The sequence below is a fragment of the Telopea speciosissima genome, chromosome 7 (assembly GCF_018873765.1).
Source record: "Telopea speciosissima isolate NSW1024214 ecotype Mountain lineage chromosome 7, Tspe_v1, whole genome shotgun sequence".
NCBI lineage: Eukaryota > Viridiplantae > Streptophyta > Magnoliopsida > Proteales > Proteaceae > Telopea > Telopea speciosissima.
The window spans coordinates 63037898-63053653 of NC_057922.1; the positions used below are offsets into that span (position 1 = coordinate 63037898).

Genomic DNA, 15756 nt, shown 5'->3' on the forward strand with positions numbered 1-15756 from the left:
GATTGGTTCCCACCTCCAACTGGTTTTGTAAAGGTAAATTGTGATGCGGCATTGAAGCAGGGTAGCTTGGAGGGAAGCATTGGCTTGGTGTTTCGGTCTGATGTGGGAAGGCCCTTACATGCGTTATCTGCTCCCCTTCATTTCACTTCTGCAATTCTAGGTGAAGCTCTTTCCATCAAAATGGCCATTACCAAAGCGGCCACTCTAGAAATATCACATCTTGTCATGGAATCTGACTGCAGAGAAGCTATTCTTTACCTTCAGGGTAATCTTACGCACCCTCCCCTTGAAGCAGTTGTAATTCTGGATGATGTTAAGCGCCTATGTAATATTTTTACTTCTGTTTTGTTTTCTTTTATTCCACGGGATCTGAATACTGTTGCAGATACCCTGGTCAGGAGAGCCCTGTCTAGTGTGTGTATGACAGATCGACCCATTTCCACTCCTTGGCTCCAAGACTTGCTTGGAGTTCAAGACCCCTCACTCACATGATTATCAGTAAAACTTCTTATTACCAAAAAAAAAAAAAAAACTAATGAGAAGCATGGTCGTGTATACTTACCACATGGAGTGCAAGGCAAGATTTAACTCTTGTTTTATAACCCATTTTAGATAAGGTCTACCATCTCTCTCTCTCTCTCAATTCAATTCAATTCAATAGTTTACCACAGAACATGTTTCCCAGAGAGAGAGAGAGAGGAGGCAGAGATGCAGAGCATGCAAGAGGTAGAATTGGGAGGGGAAGTAAGAGAGGGGAAGAGAGAGAGAGAGAGAGAGAGAGAGAGAGAGAGAGAGAGGCATGGGGAGTATGGAGTATTGAAATTTAGAATTACAAGACGCATTGGGAATAGGAATTTGAGTAAATGAAGATGGTTGGGCCTGTTTCTCGGGAGTAAGAGCAAAAGATATATTTTCTTTTTCTAATGGTTCTTTTTAAGTTTTAATATTATTAAACTATTAAGAAAGAAACAAACCAATAGGAGAAGAACACAAATTTATTCCATACGTAAATGAGACCACCACCACCACCACCACCATCACCACTCTTACCCTCTAATATAAAACCCCAATAACACCTTCACTTGTTCCTCAAAAAATCAATTCAGATCATTAAGGAGTTTTAGCTTGTGTGAGAAGGAAGACAATGAGAAGATGGCTTCAGTTATCTCTTTTGGTGCATAGGTGACAGTTCCTTTTTTCTTAACCTGGTTTACTAATGGAGGTGACAGAAGAGAGTGAGCACACATGGTTTTTCTTGCATGGAGGCTCATGCTGGAAGCTCTGCGTGCTCACCCTCTATCTGTCACCCCACCACCAACTTGGGTTTTTTTTTTTTTTGCCCTTTTTCCTTTTCCCATTTATATTGGTTTTATCTCTTGGGTGATAGCTATTATTATTCTTAAAACTGCAACTTTACTTTGTAAAGATTAGAGAGAGAGAGAGAGAGAGAGAGAGAGAGTCTGACCCTCAAGGTCTCTCTTGAATCCTCACCATCCATGGTCAATACACCATTCTTGGATAGGTTTACCCCCAATGAAGCTGTGGCATTTTTTGTTTTCTTCCCTACAAAATACTCTTTGAAGTTTTAGGGTTCTCCCCTCTAAAGAAGATGGTTTGCCCTAGCTATTACAAAAAGGCCGTATCCAGTGCGTAAGGCTCCCGTGTTTAGTAAGGTTTGGGAAAGGTCAAATATACGCAGCCTTACCCTTGTTTTCAAAGAGACTGTTTTCATGACTTAAACTTATAACCAAGCGTTCAGAAAGTGAGCACTTGACCAACGCCTCAAGCACTTGCCCTAGCTGTTACCTTTACCCTAAATTATTACAAGTCTTCTTAGCTTTTGAATCAGAGTCAGAAGAATAAAGATCTTCTATTGCATTCATCCATGCAAGCTTTTTTGTTATGCCCTATGTAAGATTTGGCCCACCAAATCAGTATTCCAAACGCATGAGTTAAAGGTCCACATAAAAATTAATACAATAAGAGCAGTAGTGTTGGAGAAAAACAAAAACCATTGGCACATAACAATACCTATATAATATGCCATTTTCTATGGCTTTATTGCTCTTATGTCCAATTATGTGTGTTTTATTTAAACAGTGTCTTTGTTTAACTTATAATTAGGTCATTATCATATGGTGGTTAGCCTTCTCTTCTAGAATAGACTAGGTTAGGAGTCATGTTCCATTGATGATTAGTAAATCATATATGGGTTGTTTAAGAATAGACAAGGTTAAAAGTCATATATGTTCCAATTTTTTTTGGTGCAAACACCCCCAAGCCCCCTTGGTGAGGGGAAGTAGGATTTTTATTCATTATTCAATGAGTAGTGCTCATGGATTGAGATAATTAAACACATCTCTTGAATCCATGGATCGGAATTGGATTAGACTGTCATACGCGCTATCCATAGTACCCTCTTGACCAGGGAGTCAGCAATGCTGTTATTTTTTCTTGGAGCACAGGTAAAATTACAAGATACAAATTCAGAAGACTAGTAAAGGATGTCTTCCAAAAAAAGACGCAAAGACAAAGGTGATGCTGAATTGCGACTTTGCAAACGATTAATGATACTCTTGCAATCACTCTCAATAATGATGCGTTGATAATTCTCGGAGATAGCCTCCAGTATGGTTGATCTAATTCTCAAAGCTCCATCCATCCATTGTTGGCTCTTCAAACATTTCAAACCTCAGTTATGTTCCATTGGTGACAAGTAAATCATGTGATTATAGACACCATGCAAGTGGACTCACCTACACTATACATATTGCACGTACGATCCTTGCCCAACATCTATCTTATTTGTAGTTATAAATTTCCTTACCTTGCATAAGTGTCTAGCAAGGACTATAAATATATGTGAATGTAAGTTCAAGACACTCCAATATTTTGTACTCCCATTAATTGTAAGATTTGCCTCATGTGTTTGAAAGTGTTTCTTCTAAGACGACTACTATCTTATCTGGAATGCGCCTCACATGCATGGCCATCCAAAAACGTGTTCATGCCCATTTTTTACATCAAGCAGCTTCATTTTATGTCCATTTTCCATTTTCCTCCCCTACCCCTTAATTTAAAATTATTCTTTATTTTTCTTTTCACCTAATCCTTGTATATCTCAGTTGAACCATTATAGTGCAGTACTTGGTTATGATCCTCTTTTTAATTTGTGTCTAATTACCATTAGTCTTTTTTTTTTAAAACCCGAATATCATCTGGGACTCGGGGCAGCCCTAAGAATTTTATTAAAATCAATCAAAAAAAGTACAAAGAGGGGGACATAACCGCCTAAATCCAACCCAGAACACTCATGCTCACTCCAAAATAATAAAGAAATCTCACCCACACAGTTACAATCTGAACACAGGAAGACTTGCTTTAACCCGCCTAACCCCAACCCAGAACGCAAAAAAGACTAATAACCATTAGTTAATGATGCAAAAATATGCAAAACCCGATGGATTATATATATATATGATTCACAAGTTCTTTATATACGTTGAACAATCATGTTTCATCAATCAATTTTCAGAACTATTGTAAGCTCATGTCTAGTTGCAAAGCAAAATTTTTAAACATTACATAATATGATTGTGTAACTAAAACCAAAATTCCAAATCGGATTGATATTGTAACTAACTCCCAAGCATTCCAAATATGATTTTTTATTTTTATTAAATTTTGCGATCTAGTTTCTTGGTTTTTGAAAAGAAAAAAATAAGATTGTAATGGGAAATTAAATATGATTACCATATTTAGTAGAGTTTAAGGTAATTATACAATCATAATCACAAAAGGATTTTCATTTTAAAATTGATTTTACTTCCCTTGCCTTTATATGCAACCAGATGAAGCCAAAGTTTGTTTTTTTTTTTTTTTTTTGGTGGATAAAATTTATTAAACCCAAGGGGGTGAAACTAGAATGAACTATCTTCTGAGACTATGCTGCTGTGGTGACTAGTTGCGCACTCTGGGTGGTGAAACTTACGTTGGTTGATGGCAATACTAAGTCATATCCCCCTTCCTTACAAAACAACAACAACAACAATAACCTTTTCCCAACTAAATGGGATTGGCTACACAGATATCAAAAGCAACAAAAATTAATAATATAAAAAGGGAAGGCACACACAACAATGACACAAACTTTAGGGCATCAACCTGATTTAGCAACGAATCGCATCATAATTGAGTCTTTTTTTTCTTTTCTTTTTTTTATTTTTTAACTATTTTTATTGGATTCAAATAGTGGGTATTTGCTTATTTATGAATAATATCTTAATAAATAAAAACATTTACTTAAATGATATTAGACATAATTAAATGTCTATCGTGATTTCTAGCAGTTTCTGACATAAATACATGTCTGTCCTAGTTTCTAGCAAAGTATCTCTTAGTTTCGATGGGCATGTGTCGAAACCACCGGAATACGGTCGAAACCCGATCGAATCTAAGGATTTTATAAAATCTCCCTTCAACTCGTCTCAAAAACCTACGAAACCGAGTTAACTCGGTGGTTTCGACAGGTCTCGATCGAGTTTTTCTTCCATAAATAAGACTGAGTTTGTTGTTGTTGTAGCAGGTGATACACAACAAAAATGAGAAACATATCGAAAACAAATTGCAAATCAAATTGAAGAAGCTTATCGGGATTGATAATAAAGAATTGTCTATTGTGCTTTTAAAATATTTTTGTAACCAAGGTTTTTATAATCGGTATCAGAATCAATCTTGGTAGATACCGATCTAGATTGCCCTGAGATACTGATTCCTCAAACCACCGATGTAACTATTTGATATGGTTTTGTTAAATATCATTATTAACGGGCTTGTACTTCTTTTTTTCTTTTTTTTTGATGAAAGTGTAATCACACAAACGACACACCAATCCCAAAAGGTTAACCGCCTTTTAGGACGGGCTTGTACTTCTTATTTGTCATTTAATTTTGGTATAACATTAGATTATTATGGATAGACTAGCACTATTAACATCAGATTGTTTTTGGTATACCTTGATCAATTTGCCACCTAACGGGACCTATTCAGTGTACTTGGGAGTTTAGATCCTATGCTATATGGGTCCCTGTATTCGAATATAAATGTACTTCCACAAAACAAATCTTTAATGAAAGTTTTAAAGTTACATAATATATTCTGCATTTAGGCATACCAAATCTATTTCTCATTATTGACATATTATGTCCAGTGTTCTCCCATGGCTAAACACATGACAACACAAAATTACCAATCCACTTTTTGGAAAATAAAAAAATTTGATCCATGTCCAAGCACGTGCTCTTATTGGCCTCCGCACTGGTGCAAGGGCTGTGCCACCAGGCAGCAATCTTTTGCCTCAAATAAAAATTGAAAAAATTTTCTCTGCATTGGGAGGTGGGCAAATTGACCACCCCGGTCCACTCCTCTGAATGACCAAAATGACTGCCGCATCCCACCCCATGTGTCTGGGCACAGCCTGCATCATCAGGCGCTCCCGGGCAGAGGAAATTGCCCCATAAAAATTTTGCCTAGAGCCATGGTGGTTTTGTCATTAACCCATATTTTTCAATGACCCCGTCTAGAGTAGCCCGTAGATAGAGCCAGACATGGCCAAGTTTTTGCTCCTAATCTCTAATAAGGTTAGAAGAGAAATATTGTAGGAATTTTCATGTATTGGGATTCAGAGCATCCGATCAACTGTGATTTTACCACAACGTTTTCGCAAAACCGAAAACCAAATTGGAAAACCCAAGGCAGGAAGGGATGGGCCACTCCGGTTATACCGGTTTGACTGACTAGTCTGGTTCTAAAACTAAGCAATAAACTGTCAAGCCAAAAGCCATAGAGCACCCATGCATGATATCAAGTATCGGTAATCCGTATTGCCGAGGTATTGATGGAACAATTTTATCAAGGGTAAAATTGTCCAAAAATGAATATTTTAAGAAAACTAAGGGCAAACCTGTCCGATATGACCCAAGACAACCAATCCGTATCAATGTAGGTATCGGTATTGACCGAGATTGATACGGATCCCAATACCAATATTTACAACCATGCACCCAAGCTAATACTCTATTCTCATGAGGGACTTTTTCCCAGCATGGATTTCTAAAGAATGATGGCCGTGGTTGAAGAGTCCAGACTACAGACACATGGCCAGTAATAACATCTTCATAAATCACCTTCACGGCGAGTCAGTAAGTACATCTTGCCGGCGAATCAAGCTGCTGATCAGTTTAACTGGCTGGTTATAGGCAGTCGGTAGAGATGGTCCTTGTAGTCAGAGTGATCGTTCACAGAGTTTATCTAACGAGATCACATCAACTGCACAATTCAGAGGTAGGGAAAGAGCATAAACTGGATTTCCTGCAATCTATGGTTAGTGACAGTAAATGCAATTAATTGTGCCAATACAATGCTAGTTTCATTGAAAACCCAATAACATGGTAAGAAATTCCAAGTAAGTTAACAGAACTAGAATCAAATTATTTTTCTTTTCAATAGTCAACTCGTATTATAAAGAAAGGAATTACCGGATGACAATTCTGTAGCAGTACAAATGAAGAAAGGCCAAAAATTGACTAGATGTGGAAGTACATGATGTTCAATGCAGTACTTGGCAGAACTCCCACGGCATTGTCTTCTGAGAACCAAGAGCCAATAACTCTCTGGGAATGTTCATTTGGCACTCTCGTGGGCCACCTATCAACAAGCTTGAAACCAAATTGTGATGCAGCTGAAAGTAGGGACATCTCATCAACTCGGCGTAGAACATGGCAAAGAATAAATGCAGGTTTTGAGCCATCCCAGAGGCTATCATTAGAAGAAATCAGCTCCCTCGCAGTAGCAAAAAGTGGTGAGACAGCTTCAGGGACATATGTCACGTCAGTGCCTATAATGACTTCAAAACCACTGTGACTCATTTCCTTGATGGCCTCTATGTGATCCCTATTTCCCCATTCCAGTCTCTTTGTAACCAGTTTGTTAAGAAGTTGTGGTTCAAGATTAGAGGAAACATTCTCTCTCAACAGGTCAAGTGCTCTCAAATCTCCATCAGTGGCAACTACAAGGTCAGCAGACCTAACTGCAACCATTGAGCAAATGCCTGCACAGCCCGCTCCCAACTCCAGAACTTTTTTCCCTGCAACTATAGAAGGAGTTCTTGCTAGCACTGCTGACAACAGCTGAGCTGATTCCCACAGCATCAAGCCAGTAGATTTGCAGGTGTGTTGGTATTCCTTGGGAAGTCCTTTTATCCTGAAACTGCACTCTCTGATGTTGATCTCAATTATCTAACAGGAACCACATGAACAAACTTAAATAAGATTTAATTCAACATGTCACAGTAACAGGAAGGGAAATAAAGGATGGACTGGCAGTCCTTTTAAGATGTGAAGCTAAATAATGTAAGTCTTTTAGCATCAATTATAGAAGGAAATGACAAAAAAACTGAAAACGAGCAAAAGAGTTGGATACATTGAATTAATCAAGGGGAAAAAATCACAAGATTTTTTTAAGGCCGGGGGGGGGGGGGGTGGGGGAGAAGGTTGGGGGAGGAGGTACACATGGACAAGACATTTGTTCAGGAAGTGCAGGGTTTGAAATAAAAATCTAATTTTTGACCACTTCACTCAGGGTGTCAGAGCAATAGAAGGAATACCTCTGAAGCCTCCTATCCTATTCAGTGAATCATTCAACCGTACCAGACTCACCCAAAAAAGGGAGAAAACAGTTTTCTGATTCTTTTTTTTAATTTTAGGGGGAGAAAGAAATCTGTTCTTCAATTTTTCTCATTGAAATAAAACTAATTTAAACCCACAACATCAGTAATTTACTCCTAACATAGAAATTCGGTCTTGTATTAATTTGGTATGAAAATATTACAAACCCTCACCTCTTCAATGGATGGCAAAGTACCAAACATTTCAACAGCAATACCCTCAGACATATCAACTTCAAAATGGTTTCGAGGTTCCTCCATACTGATACTGGCAACTTTGAACATAGGCCCATTAAGATGATCCAGCTCATTTGCAGATTTTGAAACAGAAGAAGAGTCTGGACCATCTGAAAAACAGAAGACGGCCTGGATCCAACGCCTGAAATTATAGACAATACCCAGAACAGCAGCACCGAGAAAGATTCTTCATTAAAAACAGGAAAGAATGGAAAAAAGATAAAACCAACCGAAAAAAATCAAAGAAGCTGTGAAAGGTCAAAACAGGCCACCGTCAGTACTCAATACACAGCTAGCAAACACTTCAAAAGGAGTGTCACAACAATTCAAATACCCATACAAAATCAGGTTACCAACATGGCTTTCTGTTTAAATTGCTTAAACTAAGAGTTAAATAGCACTCCAGAATCCAGATCTCTCAAAGAAATGCAAATCTGTAACCTTGCTTATAGACAAGCCAGGTTAACTGTGCCGGGTAAAGAGGTAATTACAAAGCGTGGATGAGGCCCATATACAGCCAACCTTGAAAGAAAAAAAAAAACCAAAAAGGGCGTACCCAGTGCATGAGGCTCCCGCCACTGTAGGGTCTGGGGAGGGTCATAACGTGCGCAGCCTTACCCCTGCTTTCGCAGAGAGGCTGTTTCTAGACTCGAACCCGTGAGCACTTGGTCACAATGGAGCAACCTTTACCGTTGCACCAAGGCCCGCCCTCCATATACAGGCTACTTGGCTGATACAAAATTAGAAGCTGACTCAGCTGTTGCCTCCTACATGTAAGTAGTAAAGAAATTGCAACATTCATAGACTTGGATTCCCATTTCTAAAGCCATCGCATTTACATCAACTGAAATGTACAAGAAGTTTACTCACATAATATGTACATTAAGGTATCAACTACATGCTTACACAAAGTATAATGGGAGACAAATGGAACTCATCAGGCCAGTACAAATGTCACTATGACATGTTTTCCTTCAATAATTTAACTTACACAAAATGCCATATCTAATTTAAGTACATATTGGGGTCAAGGAATACAGTGTATTCTTATCTACTCTGGTGAGGGTTTCAACTAAAATAGATGTGTGGTCAAGAATCATATCATTTGATTGTTGTGCTTGAGCTATTCCACAATTTCCTGGTTACTACCCTCCAAACCATACCGTGTATTGACGCTATCCAAGTTAAACATAGAAGTTGAACATACCGATTCATCACTAATTCCCGTGATCGATTCTCCACTTGTTTGCAGCAAACACCAAGTTCTTCAGCTATAAATCCAGTTTCTTTGAATAACCTTGTCAAGAACTCTTCAGAGAAATAGAAAGCACGCTAAAAGAAATTCAAAGAAAAAAGTATAAAAAAATTGAGCAGTTAACAATCCACAAAATCATTATGGAAAGCCTATGCCATTGAAACTTACAGTACCATCTCCCCTGACAAAAAAATTCTCACTGATCTTTTGATCTTTGCAAGCAAACCTTTCCTGATCAGCCAAAGAGAAATTAACAATCAGCCAATCTAAGATCATAATAAAAAAACAAAATACTAGGGAAAAATAGGACAAACCCCACGGTAGAAAATGGTTTTAGGGGAGGGGAGAAAAACAAAGTCACATTAAGCGAGACTATCTTCTTAGTATCAATAAAAGCATCAACTACTTAACAGCCCACATAAAACCAAACACTTCATCCCTTGCACTAGAAGTAAAATGTAACTGACCAGTGGGGGCGGGGGGAGAAATAGCCCACAAAACCAAATACTTCATCTCTTGCACTTGCAATAAAATGTAACTAACCCAACTACTTTTTTTTATGTTTTTTTTTGTTACAGGGACATCAGTAGCCAGAATCCATGAAAGGATAAGGGGGAAAAAAAAGAGAACCTCAAAAGCGCAAGCCACACAGCCTGAACTCCTAAACCACCCCACATCTAGCTATATGCCACCAACCTAATTCCCCAAGACAAAACACACACACACACACATTTCTCCCACCATTCTGCTGGCTTTGCCACCCAAATTCCACTACCCATTAAACAGCAGCACAATAAAGCAGCAAAAAACAGTGCAAAGAAAACTATTAATGGAAGAGAAAAGGTGGATCAGTCCCAATAACTAGGATTTCCGCTTCACCACCTGTCCTCTTACTACCATAATAACTCAATCAAACAAATTATCTGTATTTTCTCCAGCAGGGACCTCCATAATACTAACCTTATAAACAACCTTAATATTTTTGTTCTCTAGCTCATCAAAATCATTAAGTTCAGGGGCAGTGTGTTGAACAGTGATGGCCACTAAGAAGGGGGAAGAATCAGTGATGTTTAAAACTAATTCTCAACTGCACGTTCCTTCAACTAACCAGTTGCCTTCACAAACACTCGCATGCACATACCTCTTAACAACATGCACTCACAACCATGTGACCAGGTCTACCAAATAATCACAACCACACAAATTACCTTACAGAGCACTCCAACTTATGTTGATCACCGCTTGAGCAGATCACTCTCTTCGAGTCTCCTTCACCGTTGGAGCTTCAACCAAGTCATCACTTGGAGATCTTGAAACCACTCACAAACCAACAAACCCTAGGTTTGTTCTTCCTCTTCTTCTCCTTGTCTTCTCTTCACTTTTCTACACAAACCCTTGACGATGTCTTGATACACTTGAAGAATCCTTCCCAACGATGCAAGATCAGTGACTGGCTTGAAGACAATCTTATAGGGTTTCTTCTCTTGAATTTTTTTTCTTCTCTCCTTTGGGTTTTCCCTCACCCTTCACAAATGACCCTTTTCTGCCTTTTATAGGCAACCAATGACTTGAGTCAAAAGACCCACGTGCCCACACGTTCGCCATTTGATGCGCCCATGTCGACGTCGAGAGTGCATCGCGAGACACGACCTCTTTGATGACGTCCCTCTTTAAATGTCAAATAGAATGTTAACAATGTCGATACCCTTATAAATGCATTCATTTCTCCATTCTGCTTACTCCGCTCGACATCGACGATTGTGCATTCACCGTCAAAGACGCTTCTCCAAATGGGATTAAAGCATGTAGGACATTGGCTTTGATGTAGAGGAACGAGATTGTTAGATATGGTGTCCAAAAAATCCAAATAAATGGGTTACTTTAATTAATTCGCATTTACTTTTATGGGCGATTGTGTATCCAGAGGTATGACCTCAAAGTGTTCACGACTAGGGATGAAATTGGGCTCTTCATTTTATATAGTTGTTGCATTGTGTGTTGTTGGGAATGGAGATTTCCGATACAGATGCGGGTACACTTTAGTTGTGTATCGGACTTGATCATTCGAGAACCTGGCATGGTTTACTGCCCGATGTCTAGTGCAAATGGGTTCTCGAGATAGTTGTGTGGTCCCCAGACCTGAGAGGTCTTTATCGTTGTAGACCGGCACGGTGTACTTTAGTGTACAAAAGGTTGATGCCTACAGATGACTGGCTATACATCACTATGTTGGGTCCATTATGTCTGTCTGTACACGAAAGTGACGCTTAGTAAGGAATCCACTTCCCGTGTAGGGAGAATATCTCAAAAGAGAAACTTGAACTTGGACAGAAATTCCGAGCTCAGTGGTTTGTGAAGTGTTTACAAAAGTTTTTATAAAATTATTATTACTTAATAAATATATTTTATAAACGTTTATCGTGTTGTTTTGTTGTCCAACCAGTGATCAAGATGCTTTATACTAGTGGTTCAATGGAAAAGGGTAGTGACAGTAATTTAGTTCGATGCCCCGAGATCCATTGTGAGATGCTGTAAAGTGGAGGGATCTACATGTAATGTTTTCTATCAATTACAAGCACCAAAACTAAGGTGCACTTATTTGCAATTAATGTAATTAGCCGATTGGGTATGACTCAATGTAGGCTACCTTGGTGTACGATCCTATTACGACCCAATAGGATCGCACCACTTGACACTAGTAATCCCAATAAAGAAAGGAATAAGGGTTTGGCTATAAATAAAGCCTTAAAGTTGAGAGAGAAAGAATAATTCAATTATTAGCTCATAGATTTTGAGAGAGATTTTCTCCAAAAATTACAATTCTCTCTCTTCTTCATCTCTCTAATTCTCCAAGAGTTGGTGATTGCCATTGTTAGAGGAAGATTTCCGCTGCGTTCTTCTTCATCAAAGCGTTGAGTGGAGATTGATTCCTACCTTTGCGAGTTCAGTGTTTAAGTGTTGTGAATCGTTGAAGGTGATGCACTTGTGGTACTAAAGAGGTAACACTAAACCTCTATTGAGATATTGTTTCGAATACCCTAACTGCGTGAGGATTGTTTCTTCATATCGGATCGGAAAAGTTTCGTTTCAGTACCGATTCTGACAACAGAGGTAGGATTGTTAGTACCCCTCTATTCTCCCTTTGTAGGATTTTATAAAAATCCCAAGGTAGGAATCAGTTGCCATGTTTGACTAAGATATTGATTCTTTAGTCCAACTGTCCTTGTATGTGTACAAACAACGAGAATCCTCTGTTTCCAGTTTGCTACTAAAAAGGGAAGACGTAGAATAAAAAAAAGGAGATATTATTTAGCTTATAATTATCTTCTCAATTATTTAATCCTAATAAATATATGGAGTAATAATTCTTTGACTGAATAATTTAAACCATTAAGTTCTCATAAATTAGTTAATGCAAATAAATTCTTTTATTGCAAAGTTGCCTCTCCACTAATCAATATCACATAGTGAACTATAGGGCATATAACTAAATACTGTCAATCCCCAATTCACTGTACATGTCCATTTTAGAGATTCTGTGATAGTGATCGGACCCAAAAACATTTTGAAACAATTTTCAAATATTAATATAGCTAAATTTGTAAAATAAATAATTTTATAAACAATTTACAAAATGCATGATTGGATCTAGATTTTTGTCAGATCATACACATACACTCTCTCTCCTTCGATATTCCCCAAAAAGGCAGTGGATTCCATGTTGAGAATCTCTTCCATTCACAACATGTTAGCACAAATCCAGTACATCAATATGTAGTCTAGAAGACATTAACATTGATGCGTCAAAAAATTACATGATTCAGTAAATTTTCATTGTTTGAATAATATCCATGCTTTAACTGGTAACTAATTCCTTCTCTTCAAGGTGCAAGCTGACGTGGACCTCAGGGTTTTAGAAACTCATAATTGAGCATCAGAACAGAATAGGTTTCCATTAATTATGAACCAAGTCTGATCCGAATCGGGTGATTCACCCACCTCGATTCTGAGTTTTGAAACTTGGTGAATGGATAAAGCAAGTCAAATTAAAATGTTTCTAGGGTAGTGTCCTAATTGTCATATGGAAATCATTTAATAGGTAATAAAAAGGCTAATTGAAATTATGTTATTTACCAAAAATAGTAATTAATGGTTGGCACAGCCTGTTGTAAGGGATAATGGAGCTAGATGGTCTTGCTAGGTATGAAACTATAGTAAAAAGAATTTGTCTTGACAACAATCAAGAAGGCTCTAAACGAGCAAAAGAGAAATGGACCCTCCTCCCCCCCCCCCAAAAAAAAAAAAGAAGACTCCATGAATTATTGCAAACACTGAAAAGGTTTATAGAGAGAAGAAATCATCACTATCACAAACTGATGTATGTCATTGACCTTCACATTCTGTACCAGCCAAATGAATTTAGCATCTAAACTTTAAAAATTGCAGACAAATATAGAAACAATAACCAGAGATCAAAAACTGGTTTGAGTAATCAAGGCCATTCTGTAACCAAATACAAACCATTCTGTAAACATGTACTAAGGAAAACATAACAAAATAAACTAATTCAAACATAAAATAAATCTAGAATAAACTAAATCAATACTTTATCCCTAGTCATTCAAACACTACACTTTCTCTATTTTGACCACCTGTAGACCCTTGAATCCAGCATTCTCTTTCATCTTCCCCTTCAATTCAACATTCTCTTTCATCTTCATCATCGGACAAAACGACAGTTTCAATGTCGTTGTCAGCAACTATTAAGATTGGGTTTTGAGGAGAGTCACCGACTCTACCCAAAATACAAGATTGTCCTGGGAGTTTTCCCGCTGCACTCAAAGGAGAGGAATCCTACTACCTCTTATCATTAGTCAACAACTAGTTGCGAGTACTACTTTTCTTCTTCTTTCCCACAGTTGCAGGGTAACGAATACCATTCAATCCAACCATTTCTTTAAACTCGATCAATCAAATCTACAAATTCAAAACATTTCACAAAGTAAATTCATTCTTAAAGTAAAATTATAAACCGAAATAGCACACAATTTACCTATTAAAAAAAAACTGCCCAAACGATCATGTAATAATAGGGGAGGGGAACGAAAATACTATTGAAACTCACCTACTCACCTTATGTAGATGATTTGTAAGATGAAACCAAGCTTTTTCCATTTATACCCACAAAGAGTTGGCGGTGGTGGCGTGAACCATGATCCCCTTTCACTCGCTAGATTTGAGATAATGGGTAGTTGCATTTTGGGTGGGCAGTTCATTTGTGATATGCTGTCCTCAATCCTCATTCTCTCTCTATATATTCCCATTTCCCACTCCCTTTACCGAATCTCCCTCACCTCATACACATACACTCTCTCTCTCTCTCTATTTAGTCCTACTCCTGTTACCGAATCTTCCCACTATAATAGTGGAGGCGTGGAGAAATGCACATCCTAAGACTCAACAACAACGATAATAGAAATCTGCAAAATAAGTAAGATCCTAATGCCATTGATAATCCTAACCGTCGAAACTGAATCCATTTTTTTTAATTAATATAGGATTATAACACTCAACTAGGGGTGCCAATTGGTCTGTTCGGGTTGAGTCGGTTTTGGTGTGGGAATGGTGGATCCGAAACCATACCAATAAGTACACGAATCCTTTCCTTAACACAAGCACTATGTAAGCAAGCTACCTTGTAAATAGTTCCCTCAAAGCCTTCCTCTCGGTCGCCACGCCATCTTTAGCTCCAGTTGGCATCAAAGGAAAAGGCAAAGGATCATTTTCACTGGAATGCTTTTAATGCAAGAAAGTCTTGGAATTAATCGGAATTGCCCGATTGTCCGCCTTGCCCAACTTTTTTTGTTGATCCAACCGGAAATGATAACAGCATGCATAGGTCATTCGAAGGAGTTCCAATAAGCGGATAATTATGGTATACCACCTTACTCATTTAAACTATGAGGGAGAAACACTACAAGAAAATTTTAAGTTTCGGTTTGGTTTCTTGTATTGTTTTGTTATCGGGATCGGCTTCGATTTAACATACATATTTATACAAAACTATAGGAACATCTGATTTTTATTAATGGGTTTCAGGTTGTTATCGGTTTCTTATCGGAGTAGATCGGTTTGGTTTTGGTTTCGGTCCTGGTTTTGGGTTGGTTTCGGCTTCTTTTCAATTTTCGGTGTGGATCGGTTTAGTTCGTAATACCCCAATCCAAAACCGTCCAATAAGACATTGGTACAGTTCGGGCCGGTTTACAAGGTTCGGTCTCAATTTTGACACCCCTACACTCAAACCTTGATTGAACCCTCTAACAAGCAAATAGCATGTATTAATCACAGATTTCTTTGATTGGATATATAAAAAAAAAAAAAAAAAAGAATAAACTGATTCAACATTCTGAATTAATACACAAGGGTATAAATCGGGCCAAAACCGGGTTTTCGGTTCATTTCTAAGAAGTATTAGGTCAGAATTCTGAATTAATACAAAAGTAAGGGTATAAATCGGGCCAAAACCAGGTTTTCAGTTCAG

At 38.0% G+C, this 15756-nt stretch overlaps 1 protein-coding gene and 1 long non-coding RNA gene across 2 annotated transcripts in view; both read right to left on the reverse strand.

Moving 5' to 3' along the window:
- Positions 1-328: 328 nt before the first annotated feature.
- LOC122667139 lies at positions 329-2153 on the reverse strand. Its single transcript, XR_006333761.1, has 3 exons — positions 1807-2153; positions 506-507; positions 329-340 (listed from the first exon to the last, which is right to left on the reverse strand). It is a non-coding gene; the product is annotated as an uncharacterized LOC122667139 (long non-coding RNA).
- Positions 2154-6372: 4219 nt separating this feature from the next.
- Positions 6373-15756, reverse strand: part of LOC122669689 — a 48172-nt gene continuing 38788 nt past the window's right edge. The window contains exons 9-12 of the mRNA XM_043866519.1: positions 9384-9446; positions 9168-9292; positions 7898-8102; positions 6373-7295 (exon numbers count right to left, since the gene is read on the reverse strand). Coding sequence (XP_043722454.1) covers positions 6585-7295; positions 7898-8102; positions 9168-9292; positions 9384-9446 — 1104 coding nt within the window. The 3' untranslated portion in view covers positions 6373-6584. The remainder of the gene's footprint in view (positions 7296-7897; positions 8103-9167; positions 9293-9383; positions 9447-15756) is intronic.